Below are 27,396 nucleotides of genomic sequence, written 5' to 3'. Positions count from 1 at the left end.
TCTGTCTGTAGAGGAAACCGGGTTTAATGCTTCGTTAAAGCATTCGTTAAAGCATTACTATATGCTAAAGGAGACAGGCATGCACACAGCACTCTCTCCCTGCAGCATGCAGTTTGCCAAGGCATTTTAAGCAGGCCTCCCCACTTGCCAGGGAAGGAAGAGTGATTGACCTGAAACTATCCTACCCTGGGCTGCCTTTAAAAAGCCCTCTCTTTTCTCTTGATTTGCAGGTACTGGAATGGTGCTTTTTCCTCCTCACGTTTTCCCTCCTAGTGGCTGCCTCCCTCCCTCATTCCACTTGTAACCGAAATCTGTCAGTTTTTGACAGCCATTTTTCTGTTGTGGCCAGAAAAAAAACATGGAGGCTGAGCCCTTGCCATTACGGCCATCCGAACAAGCTGAATCAGCCAGATTAGCCAAAGGGAACTGGCCAAAGCCTGGAATAGATTTAGCACTGTCTTGCTGATATAGAGGCCATTGCTTTGTTGCCTTTTCCATGCATTTGTTTTGTATGTTCTTGTCATATGAAAGAACTACCAAAAGCCATCATTTTATTTTGATCAAGATGAGAGTCTCCTGTCCAGAATGAAAAATGTGCAGCGTGAGAAAGAACGGAAGGTGCCTAATGTGGGCTCCAGAAGTTTGCAAATGGCATTTGTATGTAATGTAGTGGGCAGAAAGTAAGAGTGTTTACTGATTAAAAACTGAGGGTGGAGAAAAGTCTCCAGAGCAGGAAATAGATACAATAACAAAATTAAATTGCTCCCACATTTATGTACCAGCCTTATGAAATGGATCACATTTTTGCCTCCAAGGAAATAACACATCGATTGGTTTGCAAACATGCCATCTCACTTTTCAATAGCAAAAGGATCAAGTCGACAAATTAAAGGAAAATATTAAATGCGCAGTTCCGAGAACTGCACAGGGACTTCATTCTTTGCAAGCATGGCTGAAATACAAACAGGGAGGCTGGGAAATCTGCATAGCTGTGGGCGCAACATGTTGAATCTTGGTCTCCTATTATTCACATTCTTCTCACTACTTCCACTGCTGATTTAGCTATATTGTTAATTATAAATTTTTACTTAAAATCCTGGGACATAATTTCACTTGGGGACTTAATGTGGTCGTAAGTGGACATAAGTCTGTGGAAAATTCTGTCAGCACTAACAAGGTTTATCATATTACTACAATTACTCAGACGGCTTTTTTCACGGGACCCACTGGAAGCATGCCTTTTACCCTATACATATGGCCTCTTTCACAGCTGGCTCACTGCTAGACGAAGCAGTCGATTGCTCTTTTTGCTGGCTGCCACTTATGTCACTTATAGGGTTTAAATGTGCCGTTATTAAATTTTGATTGTATTGGTTGTTTCCTTTGTAAACGTTACACTTGATTTGCCTTGGGCAACCTGTTGGAAAGGCAGCCAATACATGATGTGGACGGAATATATAAGTGTATAAAGAAGCAAAGCACTGCAACATTTTGAAAGGCTGAACTACACTACAAGAATATAGTTCCCCAGCGTGGCTCTCAATATAGGCCTGTATTAGGGCTTGTGCTAAGCTACAATCCTAGGACAAGCTCTAGGGTCTGCATTGGGTTTAAAAGTCCAATGCAATATTAATTAGATCTCCTGAAACACAACATGGTGTAAAGCTGAAGACTCTATATCATACTGAAAACAATTTCTGAAATCTGTCTACAATTCAAAGAATGTTTATTATGTAGTGCCGGCAGTGAATACATGAGCAATACAGACCTCAGTTTGATTTGGATGCATATAACTACTATTTCCATTCTGTGGATCCATACTTAATTGAATAAGTTTTAGGGAGAAGAGGAAGATACACATCTAATGTTAAAATCCATCAAGGTATGACTATTCCTTTGGCAAGAACTGACAGTTCATATTTATCTGTCTGTCTCTCTGGTTGCCTGCCTGCCTATCTATTTGTCTAACTCTTTTATACTTTGTGCATATTACCAGCAGCAGGGGTACAGAGCTTGGGAAAATTACTTTCATGGACTGCAACTGCCAGAATCCTCCAGGCAATGTGGCCAGAGGCCATCCTGGCCAGGAAATTTGGGAGAAATGGTCCAAAAAAGCAATGTTTCTAAGCTTTGCAATCACCCTTTCTGGCTATCTGAGCCTGCAGCAGCGATGTAAGGTAGCTCACAAGAACATACCTCATTAATAAAATCCCCAATGTCCCCAGGATGGGGGATTACAGGTCTTATAGGATACTGGGGCTCAGCGCCAATAGGTCGCTCATCTACTCGTCGGACTCCATTTGCTTTGTTCATAACATGATCCATGTTCTCTGGCTGCTGCAGTTGGCTTAAATCATAATCCTGTAATAAATGGAGAAGCAGAGAATGAGGCTCAGGAAGCTTATCACTGAAATCTTCAAGTGACTCTAGGCTACTGGGGCAAATAAATAATCTCACTGGCTCCAGTTCAACTGGAACTGAAGCAGAACCATCTCACTATGTAGCACCTGCTTAAACATATGTGAATCATATGCTCTTGGTCATTTGACGGGAGGAATTCCTACAGGGTATATTTGGGAACTGGGTCAACCCAGCATTGTTTCTATTTCATTAGAAATGTTTCATCTCATGTGTGAGGAGAAGAAATAATGGCCACCTTATGTGCTGCAGAACTCAGTAAATTTCCAAAGAGTTGATTCATGATTGAGTTAGAACAATGATACTCATGGAAATGTGAATATAGCAAATCTAGACTCCAAATTAAGGACCTTATAACATGAGGTGGATGGATCGCAATTAAAGCAGGATAACAGTGGGTCTTATCACATAGTGTCATCATCATTCTTCTATTGTTCTCCTGGTGATAGATTATTAGAAGGCATTTCATATTAAAAAAAGGAGTCATTAACAAATTATTTGTATGTGTAATAGAAACACATTATAGGCTGCTTCTCACTGGGAAAGTAGCGGGAGAGGAGCAACATCATGTGATAAGTCTCAGCCAAAGTTACTGTTATCCTGCTGTAATTACAATTTGCCGCCTTGGGTGATAAGCTCCAAAATCTGAATTGCCATGTCTTACTCAGTCTATGTGGAGACAGCAGTGGCATGAGATTAGAACATCAAAGTTCTCAGGATCTGTTGATGACTATAGTTATTTATTTATTTAGGGCATTTGTATCCCGTCCTATCTCAACCTCCACAGAGGGACTCAGGGCGGCTACCAGCCGGCACAGCACAGTGCCAACAACAGAGTAAAACAAGCATAAATATACATATTATAATAAAACAATGAAAAAACATTAAAACATTCGCCGATGTAAGTCGTCATCCTAAGAGTAGTCCATCATAGTCCATTAAAACCGTATCTTTGCCAGCAAGTCAGTCTAATCTGCAAATGCTTGATCCCACAGCCAGGATTTCACTTTTTTCTGGAAGGTCAGGAGTGATAGAGCAGATCTGATCTCCTTTGGGAGGGAATTCCATAGCCGAGGTGCTACCACGCAGAAGGCCCTGTCTCTCGTTCTTGCGATTGCAATGGTGGAGGGACTGAGAGCAGGGCCTCCCCAGAAGATCTTAAGGTCCTAGGTGGTTTGTAGAGCGAAATATGTTTGGACAGGTAAACTGGGCCAGAACCATTACTTTTCTGCATGCCATAAATAGTTCCTCCCATCTATCCTCTTTATCTCTAGGCTGATCACTATTTATATCAGGAAGACTGCAACAATGTTTGAGATATGTTTGAGTACAGAGATCCTTGAACAAGCCAAGCATCAATCTTGTTTTTTCTGGGCTTGATGTGACATTTGTTAGGGTTCTGACCACTGAACTCTAGAATCCAGCAAAGAACCATCTCCAAGCACCAAACAGAAGTTTCAGAATCAAATCCAGAGTCAGTCCAAGACATTTGTTGCCTGACACAAAGGGCAAGATAGTTTCTCCCATTCAGTCTACATATACAGATGCTGGTTAGATTGGCAGCTGAATATTATTTCAACACTGGGGACAGAAGAACCTCCACTGTACCCAAGAACAGCAGGTTAAGTGACTGGATAATGGCAAGGCTGCATGGAACACACAGCATGGTCCTCTAATGCCCTGCCAATGCTCTATGCCCCCTTTCCTCCCCCTGCATCTGTCACTTATTACTGCCAGCTCTGCCTAATGGCTGTATTACATCCAGTTCTAGTATCGTGACTGATATTCTAATGCAATACCTAAGTAATTATGGTGGTTGACATTTGGAATGTCTATGTTGTAAGTGAACACATTGAAAGCTGGCCCATGTGTTGGTTCCCTGATGAAGACAATCTACTCACCTGGTCTTCTTCTCCACCTCCTTCCTCATCGTATTTCAGAATATTGTCACGCACATCATCCTCTGGATCAATGAGGAGCTGTTTTGTGTGCCTCTCCTTTTCCCTGCGTTTCATCCATACTACAAACAGTAAAACCATAGCTGCAAAACAAACAAAGGGAGAGACACAATTGAAAGCTTTCCATTGGACTAATTTTTTAAAAAACCCCAAACGGAGGCACTAAAAGTGTCCCATCTTTCTCTCTGTAGATGATGGATTATATTAGAAACCAAATTGCTGAGACTGGAGGCACAAAAATGAGAACAAATGGGGGAAACCAATATCACCTCCTGTGTTAACAGCACATACGTGTCCTGTGATGCGTTGAAAATTAGGAGGTATTTAATTTATTCTTATTTTGTTCAGTTGAAATGCACACTGTGATGGTATTCACGTTGGGGAACTATTTACAGTTTCTGTAACCCTTGAATTTGGCTTAATAAAAATGACTGCTACGAACAAAATAAGAATAAATTAAATGCCTCCTAATTTTCAACGCATCACAGGATACATTCTGAAATGGGAATAATTACTTTCATGTGCCAGAAGAACAGAATATGCTAGCTGATAGTTTCTTTAAAAGGTAAAATAAGGTATTAATTGATTATGTTGGCAACATCTTACCAACGATCTTTCAAACTACAGCTCCCACCAGGAGCAGCTGATGACCTTGAGTTATGGTAGTTGTAATCTAATACCTTTGGAGAGTATCAGGTTGTCTCCCTGGATTTGACAGAGCCTTCACTGTGAATAAATGGCAAAAAAATTGCGTGTCTGGGGAGGTGGACTGGAAAATAATGGTTGAGGTCAAACATTGCATATATGTAGGGTAAATCTACACACACAGTTACACAAAGGCTGAACTACTCTTCTGCAGAATATTGACACTGTGAATCATTGTGTGTTTGCCAGTGAAGACAACTGGTTAAATTGAAATAATGATGCTGGAGGAGAGATCTATGGATACCATGGATTGTCAAAAAGAAAAAATGAATGGCTCCTAGAACAAATCAACCCAGAACTCTCTCTAGAAGACAAAAAAAAAAATACTAAACAGAGGCTATCATATTTGGATGTATCATGTGACAATATGATTTATTATAAAAGACAATAAAGCTGGGTTAAGTAAAAGGCATTGGGCAAAGAGGAAGATCACATTACTTATGAACAGACTCAAGCAAGGCCTGCACATAAGGCAATGGCAGCAATCAACAACAACATCTTAGGCCACCATGTCACCCTCAGTGCATCCAATCCTATCTGATTGCGAAAGTTAAGTTGGATCAAGCATGGCTTCATACTTTGACGGGAGTCTACAAGCAAATACTAGAAGTTTTCTGGGTAGGGCGAGTGATAGATCCTGCCTGAAGTTTGGGACAGTCACTGCTGCCACTCAGAGTTGGGAAAGCTTGATTCTACAACCCCCGCTATAATGAGCCCTCCTCCGCGAATAACCTGTTTCTCCTTTATCTCACCCGAGTTTTTAATTAGTTTTTCTTTTAATCATTACATGTAGCCTGCCCATTGTCACTGTGATTGTGTTTATTGCAATTTTATATTGCTATGCATTCACATGTTTTATGTAATTATGATGTTGTGGTTTTTTGTCTGCGTTTTCGGTTTGCGTTTTCGGTTTTATTTGCTGTAATTTGTTGTTTGGGCTTGGCCTCATGTAAGCCACCTCGAGTCCCCATCGGGGAGATGGTGGCGGGGTATAAATAAAGATTATTATTATTATTATTATTATTATTATTACTACATGGACTAATGTGTTGTCGAAGGCTTTCATGGCCGGAATCACTGGGTTGCTGTGAGTTTTCCAGAATGTATGGCCATGTTCCACAACCTCTGAGGATCCTTGCCATAGATGGGGATGAAACTTCAGGAGAGAATGCTTCTGGAACATGGCCATACAGCCCAGAAAACTCACAGTAATCCACTACAAGGACCAATGCTCAGTCTGTATGAGACAGGTTTCCACATTCTTATGCTGGGTAGCTATGCCTCACTCTGGCTAATAGCGGTCTTCTCTTCATCACATTAGAGAATGAATCCACTTTAAATCCTGTTTCTGCCTCCTGCAGAATTCTGGTGTTTGTAGTTTAGTGAGACTGTTAAAGGCTCCTCCCTAAACTACAAACCCTAGAATTCTGCAGGAGGCAGAAACAGGATTTAAAGTAGATTCATTCTCTAATGTGATGAGATCCAGAGCTTTTCTCACACTAGTTTGATGTGTTGGAGTGGAAAGCAAACTTTGTGGATGGTAAAATTGTCCTTTAGGATAGTTTTCCCAAGAAAGTCATTTTCTCCAGTTTGTGGTGTTCATTTTGTAGCAAGATGGTTTAATTCTCTTTCAAAGAAGGCATTGCTGGGCAACTCTGCCATCATCATGAATCTCACAATGGTTCTACTGTTTGACAGATCTGGGGGACTTTGTTTTAAATTAATAGCAGCTGTTTGGTGTTTTGATTGCTTTCTGTGTGGCTTTGAAATGAATTTTATGACAGCATTATGGATGCCATTGTTATCACTGTTGCACACTGCTTTGTGGCAGACAATGTGAGACAAGCTGGCTTTCTAAAATAAAATAAAATAAATAAATGTAAGGGATTTTTTAAAAAAGAAATGTAAACACCAGGCAGTTTTTGTGACAGTAAACTACAATGTTAAGTGAAAGAAAACAATGTGCAGTTGTTTTTCATAGTTCAACGACTGCATTATTTGAAAAATAAGGCATGTTTGTATGTGTGTTGGAAGGGGGAGGAGAAGGTGAATACTTCAAAGAGAAAAAACTTGAATGGTTACTAAGTTCTGTAAAGATGAACTGATACAAGAGGGCTTCTTTTTTAGGATACAAAAAAAAAAAAAAAGAAGGTTTTGACCACCTGAGAGATCTATAGTTTCTGTCTCTGGGTCTCTTATGGAGCCATTATCTAAATATATTAATTACTTTCTATCTCCTTTTGTTTCATGCACACACTAGAACAGTGTTTCTCAACCTGTAGGTCCCCAAATGTTTTGGCCTTCAACACCCAGCTGGTAAACTGAAAAGGATTTTTGTGAGTTGTAGTCCAAAACATCTGGGGACCCACAGGTTGCAAACCACTGCATTAGAAGAACCCAATGTATATCTGAAGTGCATTGAAACACACTTGCCAGTACCTAGATCAGGCATGGGCAAACTTGAGCCCTCCAGGTATTTTGGACTTCAACTCCCACCAGTTCAAACAGTCCAAAACCCCTGGAGGGCTGAGGCTGGCCCATGCCTGACCTAGATGCATAGCTTCACAATTCACTAACAACCTTTCTTTGCTTTTTTTCAGCATAGCTGTTGTTGTTGTTGTTGTTGTTGTGTGCCTTCAGGTCATTTCTGACTTATAGGGATCCCAGGCAAACTGATCATGAAGTTTTCTTAGCAGGATTTGTTCAGTCATGGTTGCCTTTGAGGCTGAAAGAATGTGGCTTGTCCAATATGATCCAGTGGGTTTCCATGGCCAAGTTGGAATTTGAACCCTGGTCTCCAGAGTCCCAGTTTAACTCTCAAACCACTACACCACATGGGTGATTAAAATAGCTCTATCAAGAATCAGCTTCCATTCATCATTTGCTCCGGAGGAGAAAATTCTACTGACACTTTCTCTTAGTAGGAACCAATCTCTTGGTAGTAGTGAATGATGGGCAGGTGTAGACCATTTACTGCAAGGTGGGTTGCCATGTGGCTTACTGTGCAGCAAAAAGGCTTCCTTTATCAGCTTCCTTGAAGAGAGGTCCAGGTGGAGTCCTCCACCATCAAATACCAAGAGATGAATCTTTTGTGTATAGAACACAGGCTGAGAAAATTAACTTTAGAACTACAAATCCCAGCAAAGCTACTTTTCCATCCAGCAAAGACACTTTTGCAAGTTCTTATATTGGGAAACTGGAGATGCACTGCAGGAGTCTGTTGCTTACAGGAAGGGCTTTCTTTGAGGGGAGAGATTCACCCTCCTCCTTTCTGTTATTTTTTTCATTCAGACATTTCCGACTCTTCATGACCTCATGGACCAACCCACCCCAGAGCTCCCTGTCGACCGTCGCAACCCCCAGCTCCTTCAGAGTCAAGCCAGTCACTTCAAGGATACCATCCATCCATCTTGCCCTTGGTTGGCCCCTCTTTCTTTTTCCTTCCATTTCCCCCAGCATCATTGTCTTCTCCAAGCTTTCCTGTCTTCTCATGATGTGGCCAAACTACTTCATCTTTGCCTCTAATATCCTTCCCTCCAATGAGCAGTCGGGCGTTATTCCCTGAAGTATGGACTGGTTGGATCTTCATGTGGTCCAAGGCACTCTCAGAACTTTCCTCCAACACCACAGTTCAAAAGCATCTATCTTCCTTCGCTCAGCCTTCCTTATGGTCCAGCTCTCCCATCATAGGTTACTATGGGGAATACCATTGCTTTAACTATGAGGTTCTTCATTGCCAGTGAGATGCCTCTACTCTTCACTATTTTATCCAGATTGGTCTCCTCCCAAGAAGTAAACGTCTTCTGATTTCCTTTCTAGGGTTGCTCTAATTTGATCAGCAGTGTTCTCTTGTTTTGAATAAGCAATCCATGTCCAAATATGAGAGAATTTGTGCACTGTTACCAAGAGGTGACCTCAGTGTCAGAAAATTGCAATGTATGAAATGGTCTTGAGGGTGCCCCTGGCTGAATTAGAAACTGCATTCAGGTCTCTTATGTTGAGTGGTACTCTGAATTGCACTCCATCCTTATGAGAAAGTCTGCCATAAGCACAACACTTCAACAGTGGCTATTTTTTTTAAATAATTGCTTTGAATCTCCAAAATCATTTGAGAACTGACTTCAACTTCTTCAAACCAGTCATGGGGCCAGCTATTTTAATAGTGCTTCTCTCCCCATCCTAGCCCCCCTCCTTCTCTGGGTAGAATAAATCCTTTTGAATCTGCAAGATGTTGCAGCTGGGCTAATTTCATTTTAATGATGTGCGATTCTCTCAGAAGGAATGCAACAGAGGCTGGATAAAACATTAGCTCGTATAATCCAATTTGGACTTATTCTCCTCCTTTTTTATGGGCTTTCTATATTTTCAAAATCACATTAACAAATGCTCTGAGATACTCATTCAGCTGCTTTACTTGGAAAGCAAATCTGAGCATCTTTGAACTCTTTACTGAGCAGGGTGGTGGGTTTTCATCGAGTGGAGGAAAGCAAACTGAAGAACGGCAGATTTAGTTTCCCTAGGCAAGATAATACTTCTTTCACTCTTTGTTTTGCCTGAAAAAGAGTTTAGTGAAATTAAATGGATGATATTTGCTTTCACTGTAGCAAGCTGCCATATCATTTTCTGTCTCTTAGGAACAAATTGAATAGTCAGGGTCCGTGTTTGGTTAATAGTTTGGAGAGACAATAGTGTTATTAGTGTTCAATTAGGACATGTTAGATCCTGGCTCAAATGACCACATAGCCATGAACCTGCTGTCTCTTAGCCTCTCACTGTATCCACACTAGATAGTTATATATATTTTTTGTCGTGTCAGGAGTGTGAGAGAATTGTCGTGTCAGGAGTGTGAGAGAATTGGCCGTCTGCAAGGACGTTGCCCAGGGGACGCCTGGATGATTTGATGTTTTTATCATCCTTGTGGGAGGCTTCTCTCATGTCCCCGCATGAGGAGCTGGAGCTGATAAAGAGAGCTCACCCACCTCTCCCCGGATTTGAACCTGTGACCTGTCGGACTTCAGTCCTGTTGGCACAGGGCTTTAATCTTTGATACCATTTTAATTCACAAGGCTTCATCCTGTGAAATCTTGGGATTCATATTTTGGGAGATCTACTTAGAATTCTCTGTTGTACTTCAGGAAAGTGAGCTCTGTAGTAGAGAATTCTTAGTTCACCACTGAACTATAAATTCCAAGATTATGTAGAATTGAGCTATGTGAATTAAAGCTGGATTAAACTGCTATAAGTTGTGCAGTGTGGACTCACACCTAATCTAGATCTAAAAGGTGCTGTGAAGAAGAGTATTCATGGTGTAGTGGTTAGAATTCTGGATGACTTAGAAGGACTAGTTTCTAGTACACAATGAGCCATTACATGTTGTGAGTGACCTTGTATCCGTCACTCATCAGCCTTATCTACTGCAGAAGATAGAATCATAGAATTGAAAGAGACCTCACGGGCCATCCAGTCCAACCCCCTAAGAAGCAGGAAAATCTCATTCAATCACCATTGACAGATGGCCATCTAGTCTCTGCTTAAAAGCCCCCAAAGAAGGAGCCTCCACCACACTTTGGGGTAGAGAGTTCCACTGCTGAACCTTTCTCATGGGAAGTTCTTCATAATGTTCAGATGGAATTTCCTTTCCTGTAGTTTGAAGCTATTGCTCCACGTCCTAGTCTCTAGGGTAGCAGAAAACAAGCTTGCTCCCTCCTCCCTATGATTGCCCCTCACATATTTATACATGACCATCATGTTCTCCAGACTTATGATCATTTTAGTTGCCCTCCTCTAGTAGTTATGAGAATAAAGCATGGAGGAAGACAACTGTGGATACAACCTTGTGATAATGGCAAGTAAAGCTGGATATATATGTAAACAACAGCTACACAAGATGGGAAGAGAAATATAAACTTTGGGTTTGCTACCAGGTGTAATCTCCGAAAGGGGCCATGTAATGTCTTGAAATGTTCTGAAAAGAGGTGGGAGGAGAAGGAGGAGAGAAATACAATTCATTTTAAAGTCTCTATAAATATTCTCTATTAACCATTTCAAACATTATGCAGTGTGAAACTTGAGTTTGCCACCGACCGCCATCTCAAGAGGTTTGAATGCTGAGCAGATTAGTTTCTAACAGAAATAGCTTTGTTGCTATGGTTCAGGAAATGATATCTCAGTGACAAAACATAGTTTCCATGCAAAAGGTTCCAAGTTCAATCTTAGGTATCTCCTTTAAGGGCCAGTGGTGGATCAATGTATTTTGTTGCCGGGAGGAAAAAGATAGTGTCTTCCAATTTACAGTCTAAAAGGACCAAGAACTGGATGTTACTTCAGTATTGCCACCAGGAAAGCGTTCACCACCAGAGTTTGGTTCTTGGTGATAGAGCATGGGCTAGGCATATAGACCAACAACTCTTTCCAACTGATTCTCATTCACTGCTTTGCTTGGTTTCTGCCCACTTATTAAAGTGTTGCAATGTGCTAACCATCCCTAATTATGGTGCCTGCTGGAGTTAATGATCTTGGCTGGCTACTCATGTTCTTGCTCATTCAGGAAGGGATCTTTCCTAGGGGGACAATCTGTGATATATCAGGGAAAGGAGACTAATGAAGCTTCTGAACAGAAGAGGCTCCTCAATTAACTCTGAAGGCAAATAATTACTGAAAGTGTTGTCCTCTATCAATCGGTCTACTAATTTATTTAACAACTAGCTGTCCCCTGCCACACGTTGCTGTGGCCCAGTCTGTGAGTATGTGTTTTGTGTGTGCATTTATGTGTATATATGTGGTTTTGCGCATGCAATGTCATGCTTCTTTTAACTTTTAAAATCTCTTTTGGTGTGTTTTTCAGTATTTTTATGAGTGATGGTCACTCGTTGGCCTGATAGGTGTCTTGTGTCCAAATTTGGTGTCAATTCACCCAGTGGTTTTTGAGTTATGTTAATCCCACAAACAAAAATTACTTTTTTATTTATATAGATATCTAAGGAGACATTCTGGGATCGAGTTTCGTGGAATTTCTCCTGAGAAAGCCCCAGGAGACATTCCAGGATCTAATCTTAGTGGATCTTCTATTTGGAAAAACGATATCTTTGGGGCTAACCTAGGCAAGCCACTTATGGCAGCAAAATGGCAGTCTATGCTTCCTAGAAGTCTGAGGAGGAGCACTAGAAACAATTTTGTGGGCAAGATTTTAAAAAGCCCTACCCAATGTGAGGAGGTGGGAATCCCAGGGGGAATTCAAAATTTAATTTTTTTTGGGGGGGGGGGGGAGGATATACTTAACTTGACCCTTTCCTATGGTGCATCTATATTGTAGGATGAATGTACTTTGAGACCACTTTAACTGCCATGACTCAATGCTATGGAATCCCAAGATTTCTCATTTGGAGAGACAAATGCATTCTTTGGTAGGATTTGTAAAACTCTAACCATAGCATTGGGCCATGGCAGTTCAAGTGGTGTCAAACTGAATTAATTCTGCAGTATTAATACACCATAATTTGGTGAGAACTCATGGTTTATATAGCTACACTGGCCAATTGGAAGACTGGTTTGCTCAGGTTGTAGAAAAGGGTGAGGAATAATTTACAGGAGCATGTTCTCTGTGTTTAACACATTTTAAGATAGGTAAGGCATTTGTTTCAGTTTGCTTCTGATAAGAACATGCCAAAATACTCAGAATTCTTCATACTTGGAGAAGAAATAACGGTTAGAGATTAATTATTTGCAAAATGTTGACTTTGAAGTATGACTTTGACTCTACTTGAGGGTTGTTTAGCCATACGTTTTCAGAGATTTCCCAATGTTTTCCCCTGAGGCTGAGAGGATGTAACTTGTCTAAGGTCACCCAGTGGTTTTCCCATGGTTGAGTTGGGATTTGAACCCTGATCTCCTAGAACTCCAGCCCATCAGTCAAACTACTATACTATACTATACTATGCTATACTATTACTATACTATACTATACTATACCATACTGCACTAGCTCTTGAATTAGGATTGCTGTTGGTCTTTCCCCTCACCCCCTCACAATGAACGCTGGGAGAATATCCTAAAAACAGAGTTCATAGAATCATAAAGTTGGAAGAGACCTTGTGGCCCATCTAGTCCAACCCCCTGCCAAGAAGCAGGAAAATCGCATTCAAAACACCCCTGACAGATGGCCATTCAGCATCTGTTTAAAAGCCTCCAAAGAAGGAGCCTCCACCACACTCCGAGGCAGAGAGTTCCACTGTGGAACAGCTCTCACAGTCAGGAAGTTCTTCCTCATGTTCAGGTGGAATCTCCTTTCTTGTAGTTTGAAACCATTGTTCCGTGGCCTAGTCTCTAGGGCAGCAGAAAACAAGCTTGCTCCCTCCTCCCTATGAGTTGGAAGAGACCACAAAGGCCATCCAATCCAACTCCCTGCTATGGAGGAAAACACAATCAAATCACTATATAAACTCAGCTGAAAACAGTTGAATTTGTTGAATTGGGTCAGAAAAATGGGGGAGAAATTCATTTTGGATTTTTTCTAACTTTTGCAAAAATGTTAAAGGTCAGGATAGAATGGAAATTGGGCTTTGAAAAACTGAGTGTGAGAAAAGTTGAAGCACACAGATGTCTGCATTGCTAGACCCAGATTTGTATTTCTGTATGATGGAAAGCACAACTTCAGCAGCTTTACGTGTGTAAGAACATATAATTCTAGCTTATAATGACCAAATGTTCAAGCATTAAAAATAAAGACCCCTGAGAAAGGGACAACTGGCTGTACATTTTCAAAACAAGCAGTTCTATTTTCAGTACAATTTTTAATATAAACATGTTAATTTTATAGTGATGGGGTGATAATGAGCAATAAATATACATCTGCTTTCTAAGACTGGGGAACATAATACAGTCCCCTAATGCCAATTTTTTTAACATAGTAAAATGTGCATGTGAAGCAACTGAAGCAATAAACCACAAAATGTCTTTTTACTTTTTCAGGCTCCCCATATAAATCAAAGTCTAAAGTATGATTTAAACACTTGAGAAAATTCTGTTGACTGAAATTAAATACAGCTGAAAGACATTTGATTTAAGAGAATCCATTTTCCATTTTCAAATCCATTATCCTGTTTCAAATTATGGGTTTTATTACAAACGCGTTTTTTTTTTTACATTCATTGTCATTCTAATTGTCTTTTTAATGCTCTGCAGTTATCCTAGGCTCATATTGGTGGTGAAAAATGGAACTTGAGATCGGAAGATCTTTTTTCACTTGCAGTCTCTTGTTCCAGATTTATTTTGGTGAGTAGGGTGGAGTGTCCAAGTGTGACATTTGTTTTACACTTTTAGTATTTGAACCAAAAAGAAAGGGAGGTGCAATATGGTTTACAGGTTGAGTTTTCCTTATCTGGAAATCCAATATCTGAAATACTTCAAAAACTGATTTCTTCCCCTAGCCATTGCCCAATTCCATATCTGAGGATACAGAATATGATATGATAGCCATGTATAAATATGTGAGAGGAAGCCACAGGGAGGAGGGAGCAAGCTTGTTTTCTGCTTCCCTGGAGACTAGGACACGAAACAATGGCTTCAAACTACAAGAAAGGAGATTCCATCTGAACATGAGGAAGAACTTCCTGACTGTGAGAGCCGTTCAGCAGTGGAACTCTCTGCCCCAGAGTGTGGTGGAGGCTCCTTCTTTGGAAGCTTTTAAACAGAGGCTGGATGGCCATCTGTCAGGGGTGATTTGAATGCAATATTCCTGCTTCTTGGCAGGGGGTTGGACTGGATGGCCCATGAGGTCTCTTCCAATGTTTTGATTCTATGATTCTATGAAAGGGGGCTAGGCAAACATCAAGGGGACACTGAATTTTTTCCAGGAGGTTTGATGCCAGAAACAGAACAGGGGAGGCCTCAGTTTACACAAATCCCCTGGAAAAGGCAGATATCACAGATGTTTCTGTGTTTGTCTGCCACCTGATCAACAGCAATACATGGTGGTGCAAGTGCCTTGGAAAAGGGTCTCCAGGATGAGCACAGAGCGATCCCATTAGCCACTGAGATTGAAGAAGTCTCATGGGGGGAATGGGTTTTCTCTTCCATTTCCAGCTACTTTGTTAAAAGGGCAGAAAGTGTCCTGATAGCCAGGGAGGTGTATGGGCCTTGTGTAAGCAGAGTCCTCCCGTACTTTACTTTTTCCTTCCTCTGTTGCAGTGTTTCTCAACTTGGGGGGGGGGTGCGAGGGGATATCAGAGGGGTCTCCAAAGACCATCAGAAAACACAGTATTTTCTGTTGGTCAGGGGGGTTCTGTGTGGGAAGTTTGGCCCATTCTATCATTGGTGGGGTTCAAAATGCTCCTTGATTGTAGGTGAACTATAAATCCCAGCAACTACAACTCCCAAATATCATGGTCTATTTTACTCAAACTTCACCAGTGTTCACATTTGGGCATATTGAATATTTGTGCCAAGGTTGGTCCAGATCCATCATTGTTTGGGTCCTAGTGCTCTCTGGATGTAGGTGAACTACAACTCCAAACTTAAGGTGAATACTCACCAAACCCTTCAATAATTTTCTGTTGGTCATGGGAGTTCTGTCTGCTAAGTTTGGTTCAACTCTGTTGTTGGTGGACTTCAGAATTCTCTTTGATTGTAGGGAACTATAAATCCCAGCAACTACAACTCCCCCAATCCCACCAGTATTCAGATTTGGGCATATCGGGTGTTTGTGCAAAATTTGGTTCAGTGAATGAAAATACATCCTGCATATCAAATATTTACATAACAATTCATAACAGTAGAAAAATTGCAGTTATGAAGTAGCAATGAAAATAATTTTACAGTTGGGAATCACCACAATATGAGGAACTCTATTAAAGGGTCATGGCATTAGGAAGGTTGAGAACCACTGTTCTAATGGATTACTAGCAGTGGTGGTTCCTTAAGAAGGAGTTTGACAGCACTGAATATGTGACTATCCCCCTTTCATTCTATCCCTCATTCACTATGTATATGCAAATACAGGCATTCCACTCTCACAAAGAAAACCCTACCTAAAATCAGAAAAGTTTCTTGTTCCAACCATTTTGGAAAATGGAGACCTGTAGTGTTAGACTAGGACTCTGGGTGAGAGAGGCCTTATTCCTGTTCAGCCATGGGCAGCTTCTTCTATAAAGAAATCTATGCACACATAATATCCCAACAGAGCAGTATACTGTACTGGTTTGAGTGCTGGACTAACACTCTGGGAGTGTTAATTGGAATCCCCGCTCAGCCATGGAAACCCAGTAGGTAGCCTTCGGGAAGTATACTATTTCACCCTCAGAGGAAGGCAATGTCAAACCTTCTCTTGATGAATCTTGCTGAACAGAACTGCTATGATTCAGTCAGTTTGTGATCCCATAACAATAGTAATGTTTTGATGAGCATCAAGCAGAAGGGATAAAATGGGAGGAAGAAGGGAAGCATTTAGTTCAGTTGGTGGACTCCTCAGAAAGGACACTTTCGATGACTCAAGGAAAGGTAAATGTGGTTCTTTGATTGGAATAGAGCAGTGGTTCTCAACCTGTGGGCCCCCAGGTGTTTTGGCCTACAGCTCCCAGAAATCCCAGCCAGTTTACCAGCTGTTAGAATTTCATAGAATCATAGAATCAAAGAGTTGGAAGAGACCTCATGGGCCATCCAGTCCAACCCCCTGCCAAGAAGCAGGAATATTGCATTCAAATCACCCCTGACAGATGGCCACCCAGCCCCTGTTTAAAAGCTTCCAAAGAAGGAGCCTCCACCACACTCTGGGGCAGAGAGTTCCACTGCTGAACTGCTCTCACAGTCAGGAAGTTCTTCCTCATGTTCAGATGGAATCTCCTCTCTTGTAGTTTGCAGTCATTGTTCCGCGTCCTAGTCTCCAAGGAAGCAGAAAACAAGCTCGCTCCCTCCTCCCTGTGGCTTCCTCTCACATATTTATACATGGCTATCATATCTCCTCTCAGCCTTCTCTTCTTCAGGCTAAACATGCCCAGCTCCTTAAGCTGCTCCTCATAGGGCTTGTTCTCCAGACCCTTGATCATTTTAGTTGCCCTCCTCTGAATTGTGGTGCCCAGAATTTCTGGGAATTGAAGGCCAAAACATCTGGGGACCCAAGGTTGAGAACCACTGGAATAGAGGAATCAGTGCAATGAAAGATTCACTTGTAGACCATTCAGCCTGGTCTTTCCCAAGCCCTTCAAAATAACATCTTGTGCAAAAGAACAAACCTCTTTAAAATCCGATATATAGACCTTCCAAAAACCCAAGCACCTTGTTAAAGCTGGTTTGAGGAGTAAATTGCTAAACAACAACAGCAGCAGGAAAAACAAATCTGAACAAAATTCAAGGTGAGCAGAGGAAACGCTGAACGGCTGTGAACTTGGCCTTAAGACAAACTCTTCCTGCAGATCAGAGAGAGAATCTATATGGGAGGCACTGAAGCCTTGGGGACCCGATCCTTTCTGTATATCTTCATTCCTGCTCTCTCCCCCCACTCCCTCAAATTGTATACATTCTCTAGCAAACTGCCTTAGGGATAATCATTGCTTGAGGTCCAAACTGCTACTCAGAAGACTCTTGAGAAAAAAGCATCAGAAAAGTGGAGGGGATGTAATGGGAGAAAACAAAAGATTTTCCCAAAATAACATGCAGAGTGAACACAGATCTTAAAGCAATGACAGAGCCTTTTGTTCAGATGCACATATAAAAATAATTCGAGCTGCATCTGCTATTGACATTTTCAAATTCTCTTTTTTAAGGTAGCTGTAAAAGCATTAATGGAACAGTTCTCCTATGGACGTAACCAACCCTCTCACCATTTTTTTTTAAAAAGGGGGCTATTATAATATAGTTTTCACACATCAGGCACTTTACTTGTTGTGAGAGACAAGGGAAGAAAAAGGTTTGAATAGTCGACATAAATACATGAGAGCTTTTCCCCTTTTAAAACCCATTTCTTCTCCCTTCCAGGTGTTTTCTTTTCTCGTTTTTGGTCAGAGATAAAAGTTATGCATGCCAGATAGAGCAGGGGGAAAGTGTTACAGAAATATGGTACTATCGGAAAATAATTTCTTTTTGCTAGAAAGTAGTTAGGGCAGCCAGTTGACATATGGAGGCTGTAATTAGCTGTCCGGTCCTCTTGTCCTCACTTGAGTGAGTAAAAGTGCAATAGCTCTTGGAAAGCAAGAAATAAAAGGTAAGGAGGCGCAGATTTTTGCCTTTTTGAATAAGAGTTTGCTGGCTTCTGCATATCCAGATAATTTTTCTCTGTATTTTGTGCTCCACTCTGTTCTTGGAGAGGGGTGGGGGGCACCTGAAGGCAGACAAATCTTTTCTTTTCCCAATTGTTATGTGCCTTCAAGACATTTCTAACTTAAGGCAAGCCTAACACAAACTTTTTGCAAGGTTTTCCTGGCAAGAATCCAAGCTGGAAGAGACTACATGGGCTATTTAGTCCAACCTCTTGCTATGAAAGAAAACCACAATCAAAGTACCCCTGGCAGATGGTCATCCAGCCTCTGTTTGAAAGCTTCCAAGGAAGGAGCTTCCACCACACTCTGAGGCAGAGAGTTCCACTGCTGAACAGCTCTTACAGTCAAGAAGTTCTTTTTAATGTTCAATTGGAATCTACTGTCCTGTAATTTGAACCTATGGTTTCATTGAGGCATAGTCTCCAGGGCAGCAGAAAACAAGCCTGCTCCCTCTTCCTTATGACATCCTCTCACATATTCATACATGGCTATCATGTCTCCTCTCAACCTTCTCTTCTGCAGGCTCTTTAAACTACTCCTCATAGGCCGGAGGTTTAGCACAGCTGGTAAATCATCAGCAACTATAATAATCTATCAACCGAAAGGTTGCAAGTTTGAACCCCGGGTTGGCGTGGGCAGCCAACCGTCAGCCATGCCCACTGTTTACCTAAGCAGTTCAAAAATAGCTTTAGAAGTAATTAGAGAAATCAGGTACTACTAAAAAGTGGGGGAGATGTTTTACAATGCCATAAAGAAAAAGAAGATCAGAAAATGCTGGAATGAGGAAGTCCTGATGGCTGGAGCGACAGCACCCACTGTGGACTCGAGCCCAACCATCCATGGTATGACGCAAAAACCCCTTGTTCTGTCTGTCTGTGTACTGTCTATACAAACAGCATTGAATGTTTGCTGTGTATGTGTACTTGTGATCCGCCCTGAGTCTCCTTCGGGATGAGAAGGGCAGAATATAAATAAAGTATTATTATTATTATTATTATTATTATTATTATTATTATCTCCAAACCTTTGATCATTTTAGTCACCCTCCTCTGGACACGGTACTTTAAGAATTCTCAAAAATGATGGTATGGGGTGAGTTTGTCAGTGTTCCTCTAGTATTTGGGAATGGCCATTCTTCTATTTTGGATGTATCAGAAGACTCCTCCCCTCTTTATTGTCATTTGATTTCCAAGTCAGTCTCAGCTCAGTTTGAGCTTAAGCTTTACTTAACACTATTTCTGCAAGTTTGAGCTATTATGTACATTATTTTTCAGTGGATCAGCCTTCTTTTTATTCTTTATACATGCTCTTTTTTACTCACCCCCTCAGGTTTATTGTTCAATCACATCGGCTTTCTCAGATGTTTCCAATGTTTCCTTTTCCATGAAATTGTTAGTCATTGTGGTGACATTTGTTTTGTTGCAGTTCCTTCTTTATGAAATCCTACCAATGTTAGGTGTCTGTCCTTCAACTTCTGTAGCAATAGGATTGTGTCTAGCATTTCCCTGAGCTTCAAGAAATGTTGAGGACTAAGGATTGCGATTGATTGTGTTTTTTGGTTTGTCCCACAGCCAGGGTCGTAGCCAGAAAAAAAATTCGGGAGGGGTTGAAAATTTTGCGGGGGGGGGGGTTGAAAATTTTGCAGCGGGGGTTGAAATTTGTGTGTGTGTGTGTGTGTGTGTGGGGGGGGGGGGTCTGAAACTTGCCTTCTAGCTCACGCTGAAGCAAAGAGCACAGCAGGGGGCAGAGCAGCCTTCCATAGCTTGCAGCTCCGCCCCTGTCAACCACCTCCACCAAGTCTGGCCTCCTTAATGAGAACATTCAACACACACACACCCAACTTGGTTGCTTCACTACATCGGCTATTGCTGCAAGTAATGACAGTGTGAATAAATTGTCAATATTTGCTTGAGATAGTGCTTGCAGTTCTGGAGGAACTCTTTTTTTTTTTTTTTTTTGCATCTCATAGACTAAGCATGGGGATTTGGTTAACCAGTTAAAATTCATGACTAAACCAGGTTTTTTAAAAAAAATCTGAAACATTTCGGGGGGTGGGGGGTTGAACCCCTAAAACCACCCCCTCGCTACAGGCCTGCCCACAGCCATGAATTCTGGCATTACATGGTTATTACCCTCTAAAGCAGTGGTTCTCAACTTGTGGGTCCCCAGATGTTTTGGCCTTCAACTCCCAGAAATCCTAACAGCTGGTAAACTGGCTGGGATTTCTGGGAGATGTAGGCCAAAACACCTGGGGACCCATAGGTTGAGAACCACTGCTCTAAATTATTGTTTTGATTCTAGTGAGCAACTCCTTCCTATTGATTAGAATTAAGTCCAAGATTGCTAATCCACTTCTTCCTTCCTCCACCTTTGGAAAAGAAAATTATCTGCCAAGCACATCATAAATATTTTGGAGAGCCTATGTTTAGAAATGTTGCTAAACCTCTTCCAACAACACCATCTGTGTAGCCATCATTCACCTGCAGTATCTTCTTTTTCATGTGTATTATGCCATCTTTCACTAATGGCATCCGGATAAGACCACCTGTGCTCTAAACTCTACACTTTTCTGCCCAGGGCTTCATAGTCTGCTCTGCTCAAGGTGTTCTGCTCAAAAGTATTTTTTTTCAGTGTCTTTGGTGCCCAAATGAATTAGACAAAAGGAGTACTGCTCTATGCTCTTGATGAGCTTTGGCAACTTGTCGGTGACATCCTGGATATGTGTGGCAGGAAGACAGCATTCTTCTTGATTCATCTTGTCTGGCTGGTACACATTTCCCACTACACCCCTGAGCAATGAATCCTCTACCATCAAGATCTTTTGTTATTGCTTTTCTTGCTGCCGTTAGGTTGGCTTCTTCTCTAGCATGTAGTGTTTCTTTTTTCTGCTCTCCTGTTTGCACCTCTTCGCCACCATTATCCTCAGGTTGTTGCAGGAAGAGATTTTTTAGCACTTCTGAATCCCTTGCGTATGGTCTTTTCCTAGAATCATAGAATTGTAGAGTTGTAAGAGACCTCATGGGCCATCCAGTCCGACCCCCTGCCAAGAAGCAGGAAAATTGCATTCAAAGCACCCCTGACAGATGGCCATCCAGGCTCTGTTTAATGTTAAGGGCTGAAAAATGCGGTATAGAAATAAAGCAAATAAAGCAAATAAATAAATAAATAAATAAGGAGCATCCACCACACTCTGGGGCAGAGAGTTTCACTGCTGAACTGCTCTCACAGTCAGGAAGTTGTATTGTCGAAGGCTTTCATGGCCGGAATCACTGGGTTGTTGTAGGTTTTTTTCGGGCTATATGGCCATGTTCTAGAGGCATTCTCTCCCGACGTTTCACCTGCATCTAAGGCAAGCATCCTCAGAGGTAGTGAAGTCTGTTGGAACTAGGAAAATGGGTTTATATACATGTGGAATGACCAGGATGGGACAAAGAACTCTTGTCTGCTGGAGCTAGGTGTGAATGTTTCAACTGACCATCTTGATTAGCATTTGATGGCCTGGCAGTGCCTGGGGTAATCTTTTGTTGAGAGGTGATTAGATGTTCCTGATTTGCTGTTGTAATTTTAGAGTTTTTAAATACTGGTAACCAGATTTTGTTCATTTTCATGGTTTCTTCCTTTCTGTTGAAATTGTCCACATGCTTGTGGATTTCAATGGCTTCTCTGTGTATTCTGACATGGTGGTTGTTGGTGTGGTCCAGCATTTCTGTGTTCTCAAATAAAATGCTGTATCCAGGCTGGTTCATCAGGTGCTCTGCTATGGCTGACTTCTCTGGTTGAAGTAGTCTGCAGTGCCTTTCATGTTCCTTGATTCGTGTTTGGGCAATGCTGCTGCGTTTGGTGGTCCCTATGTAGACTTGTCCACAGCTGCATGGTATACGGTAGACTCCTGCAGAAGTGAGAGGATCCCTCTTGTCCTTTGCTGAATGTAGCATTTGTTGGATTTTCTTGTGGGTCTGTAGATAGTTTGAATGTTGTGTTTCCTCATCAGCTTCCCTATGCGGTCAGTGGTTCCCTTGATGTATGGCAAGAACACTTTTCATCTGGGTGGATCTTTGTCTTTACTCTCTTGGCTTGTTCTTGGTCTTGCAGCTCTTCTGATGTCTGAGGTGGAGTATCCATTGGCCTGTAGAGCCCAGTTTATCTTTCTTGTAGTTTGAAGCCATTGTTCCATGCCCTTGTCTTCAGGGCAGCAGTCCTGACGATGTCTATCTTCTAGGATGCTTCCTCTGTGTTATAGCCCTCTTTGTTTCCATTAACAATTTCTTCTTGCTGTTTCTGTGATTTCAATTCCCCCTCTGTTCTATCCAGGAGATCTTTGTGTTCTCTTCTACATGGAAGAGTCTCTACATGTGGGTGCTGTGTGTTGACTTTTTCTTTCAGGAGACCCACCAGTTTGCACTTGCTGCGAGTGCAGTTAGTGAGGTTTCCTGACAAGAAAACAAATAGTGGGTGCACATTGCAGCAGGTGATTCCTGATCCTTCTTCATCTATCCCTGGCGTTATTTCCTTTCACCATTTTCAGATTGCAATAACTTTTACTGATACAAGTGTGTGTGCCACGATGTGCATGCCACTGGCTCTCAGAGATGGAATTCCAAAATTTCAGGCTGGAGTTCAATAGTTAGTGGGTACCAGCTTTGCTCCTAGACAGGTCAGTGACTTGGCAGAATTCCCACTCCATTAGACATGTGCTTAGGAGAGCATGCAGCTGAACTAAAAAAAAAGCCCCCAAAGAAGCCTTCAAAGAAAACAACCAAAGAGCCAGGAATAGCCCCCAAAACACTGCTCACTTTCTTCTCTTTATTTTCAGATAGTGAGCTCCAAGGCTGAGGAAGTGGCTATGTAATGGTCTGAGTACTGATTAGGACTCTGGGAGACAAGGGTTCAAATCCCCACTCAGGCATGGAAACCTAGGCAAGTCACCTTTTCTCAGTCTCAGAGTAACAAATTTTCAGTCTCTGAACAAATTTTGCCAAGAAAACCCTGTGATGGAGTCACCTCGCAGTTGTCGTAATTTGGAAACTTGATTTGAAGGTATATGACAACAATGTTCGACCATGTGAAGATTCCTTATATAGAATCAAATTATTGTCTACATTAACTCCAGAGACTTGAGAACTCTAAGATAAGAGTTCCAACTATTCTCCTTGTGTATGTAGGTTGTATAAAAACCATCACAATTGCAAAGGGCAATTCTTCCCTTCCTTTCTGGAAGGGGAAGAGACATCCTGCCCTGCACAGTTCTATGATGCAGGAAGGTATACTGGCACAATACTATATCATAGAAAGCAACACAGTTTTTGTCATGTTTTGGAGGTAATAGTAATTGTGGGAACCTTGATAGTGGCAGTGGATGTTGTAGCCCCAGGAGATGGGTTCTGTACCATGTGTCCCTTCTCCACATCAAGGAAAAGGAAGGATGAGTGTGGCTCATCACAGTGTTATTAAATCACTGATCATTGTGGCTTCTTTTTGTGTAAATAGATTGATCATTGTTTATAAATGCACACAGATGCTATGTTACTACAGCACTTACATAATAAGATGATGATGCATATCAAGATGGCAATAATGGCTCCGGTTCCCAGTCCAGCTGCAGCAACGGCACCAATGGTGGTACAGTCTCCATTCTCATCACATGGACACACCTTGACCTTAATGATGGACATGTTAAACAGCGGGGGGTTTCCTGAATCTGTCACAATGATGGGGACATCGTACACACCAGCTTCCAAGTACGATATTCGTAAACTGAGTTGAGCATAGTCACCTGTAATGGACAAAATGGAGATAATACTTAGGAAGGTACTTAGAACTTGCCTACATGGTAAAGCTCCTGTGACTACATGGGGAAGTCTCTGTGTAGAGCTAGCAGAAATGCAGCAATTTTCATAGGAAGTGTGAAACTATATGAAATGGGCATGTGTGTGTAAGTACAGTCAGCCCTACACATTCACAGGGGTTAGGGGTACAGGACCCACATGAAAATGAGAAAAAAATAATAAAAACAAGACTTTTTAACTTGGGAGAACACCTCTCTTGGAAGCTGTAGGTCAGAAGTTGACAGCAGAATTGCACCAGAGGGCATAGAGATTCCTAGAGAGATGCTCTCTCTAGAAATCTTTAGGTCTTCAAGTATGATCTTATGGTCAAGTTCTTGGCGATTCCTACCCAGAATATTTCAGTCAAATCCATGAATAATCAAAGCTGCAAAACTCAGTCTTGCAATTGAAGGGCTGAATGTGTTATCTTGACTATTCCCTAATATGGAGTTTCTATCTTATCTGTGACCCTTAACGTTTCAGTGCCATTTTCTGATGTTCTGTTTTTGATTAACAATGATGCTTTAAAAAAGATAAAGAAAGAGAAGAGGGAAAAGAAAGAACCCTTTCCTTACAACTGGGAGAGGCAGAATAATTTATGAAAAACATAGACAAAGTACATAATTCATACAGGCTATAGAATATTTTCTGTATTTTGGACTGTGTGCCCTGTGTGGAAATGGCAGAAGTTGGCAGGGTTAATGATGAGTGATGTGAATATCCAACTGTTTTCTCCTTGCATGTGAGCAGGGATAATTTAGTTTTCATCCTGCTATGGAAGCATCTGTGTTGGGATAAAAAAATCATGAGTTTTTGCCTGTGTGCAAGAACATGTTCTTAAGCATACACACAAATGTATTCACACATCATGTCCAGCACTTACTATGGTGAAAGTGGGATTTACAATAGTCTAACTACTAGGCATTCACATTTATGGTCAGGAACGAACAAACATGACCCTAAACATGTCCCTTTGCAGCCTGGCAGTGCTTCAGCCAAAGCATTTTTGGATCATAGGACACCAGGAAGTGGAGAAATTAAGGAAGAATCTATTTTTCCCAAACTTCAGTAAAAGAGATTCCACTTGAATATTGGGAATAACTTTCTGATGGTAAGAGATATCTGACAGTGGAATACACTGCTTCAGATGTTGATGATGTTTCCTTTTTTGGAAACATCTCTTAAAGAGAGATTGGATGGCCATCTGTTGTGAGCACTCTCATTGTGTGTTTCTGCATGGAAGGGGGTTGGACTGGATTATTCTTTTGGTTTCTTCCAGCTTATTATTAATTCACAACATACTCCTAGTTACTTGGTACATTGGGACGAACAGTTGTGGTAAGAACCCAAGGGGTTTCCCCAGCAGCTATTTGCCATTACTAGAGGGTGGTCATCAGTTAACAATGATGATACAGGATCCTGGTCACTGTATTAGGGTAGTATGGCTTTGTGTCCCCAGACAGTAATATTTCCAAGTACTTTTCTTGGAAGGTTGGTGTACGGACCATGTAGTTACATTGGTAGGGACAGATTTCAACTGAGATAGATTTCAGCAGTCTATCTTGCCCCCAAGAATCTTCTCAACCTTAGAGCTACTTCTCTGTTAAAGTGCGGAAGGAGGGTGACTTTTATGCAATTAGAGCCAGAGGAATGATCATTGATCCTGATTGCAGCTCATGACAATAAAAATGGGACATAAGGAAGACTGATAATAGCTTTCCCTCCTGGGCTATTACAGATGATTTATCCCTCGTTCAGTCCCGATAACTGTATGTAATTATGAACTGCATGAAAACCTAGAGGGTGGAGAAGACGAGTGCCAGTGAAAGCTCCAAAGAGTTCTGCTCAAGGCCCAATCCATGCAATTTGTCATTAACTATCTTGCCTATAAATGTCAGACAGCATGAGGGTAAAGAAAGAAAAGAAAAGAGAAAGAAAGAAAGAAAATAAAGAAATCAGAGAGTGGGAAAAAAAGAAGTTCAAAAGTTTGAAGGCTCAGTTTTTTTAAAAAAAGCAAAAAGTTTGAAGGCTGATCCCCTCTGGTGCTTGTGAATAAACTAGGTTACAAACACTGCCAGGGGTTGCCTGCCCAGTTTACCATTTAGCCGGGTAATGGTCCAGTTCTTCCTAATGGCAGATGGCACACTTGGCAGCTCGAAGACAAAGGGCCCAACATTTGGATCGATGTCAGCATCGGCGGCTGTGATGTTGATGACATTCAGGTTTGGCCTTTCACAGATCTGTGAGTCCTTTGGCTGAAGTTCAGGAGCATTATCGTTGATGTCAATTAGATAAATTTGGAGTGTGCCAGTGCCACTGGCTGGAGGGATACCTAGTTGAGGGACATAATTATTTCAATGAGTAATGGTTAAGGCTGACATACGATATTAGAGGCAGAGGTGTCTTCCAAGCCCTTCACAATATCCACTGAGCAGTAAAGAATAAAGAGAAGGTCAACTGCAATGATGAAACCTGGGGATCATAGGCCTAATGTGGAAAGGCTAAAGCATTCCATATTCTCCCTTTAAAATCTAGTACAAATAGAACCAAAATTGATAATTGCAGAGTTTGTAAAGTGATGAACACAAAGTGGAAACCATAGTTCCTGGGAATGTCAGAGCTTGGAAAAATTACTTTTGTGGACTATACATTTCACTGCTTGCAACTTCTGGAAATTATTATTTTGAGAGTTCTTAAGATACTACATTGATTTTAGAAAAACAGACTGCTTCTTGGGAAAGTGGACTCTCCTTCTTTGGAGGTCTTTAAACAGAGATTGGATGGGCATCCAACCTCTGCTGTAGGTGAATATTCTTGAATGGTGGGGGATGGACTAGATGTCTCTTGCTGACCCTTCCAACTCTAAGATTCTAGGTTATCTTAGGAAGAAATGCTTACATACATTTCACCTAGGCAATTTTCTGAGGAACACAACGCAATATTAGGAGGACCAGGATTTACCTACAAAGGGAGAAATAAAGACATAATCCCTCCAGTAAGATTTCTGACCCTCATGAAAATTTGTTTCAGTTCCAAAATTTCTAGCAATGTAGAAACTTAAAACTTCACTTGAGCATTTGGAAATATCCACGGGGATATGCTCGCAAATTTAGTAGAAACTGGAAATCCTGCATAATAATGAACTCACTAGGAAGACCTAGAAAATTCCTAGAGAACAGACATAGTGTTGAATACAGGTTGGTGAAATTGTGGGTCCCAGTCCTGAGCAAATGCAGGGAGAAG

At 41.4% G+C, this 27,396-nt stretch overlaps 1 protein-coding gene across 5 annotated transcripts in view; it reads right to left on the bottom strand.

The window, feature by feature from the left end:
* The window catches only part of CDH4 (cadherin 4), a 938,653-nt gene that overhangs the window by 9,533 nt on the left and 901,724 nt on the right, over positions 1–27,396 (bottom strand). For 4 of the 5 annotated variants that reach the window (XM_060772002.2, XM_060772003.2, XM_060772004.2 and 1 more), the window contains exons 12-15: positions 26,252–26,485; positions 23,868–24,101; positions 4,320–4,459; positions 2,197–2,361 (exon numbers count right to left, since the gene is read on the bottom strand). In XM_060772002.2, the coding sequence (XP_060627985.2) occupies positions 2,197–2,361; positions 4,320–4,459; positions 23,868–24,101; positions 26,252–26,485 (773 nt within the window). The remainder of the gene's footprint in view (positions 1–2,196; positions 2,362–4,319; positions 4,460–23,867; positions 24,102–26,251; positions 26,486–27,396) is intronic. The other variant, XM_060772006.2, reaches the window with a different exon arrangement.

Source organism: Anolis sagrei, chromosome 4, assembly GCF_037176765.1.
Source record: "Anolis sagrei isolate rAnoSag1 chromosome 4, rAnoSag1.mat, whole genome shotgun sequence".
Taxonomy (NCBI): domain Eukaryota; kingdom Metazoa; phylum Chordata; class Lepidosauria; order Squamata; family Dactyloidae; genus Anolis; species Anolis sagrei.
This window is presented reverse-complemented; position numbering and strand designations above follow the sequence as displayed.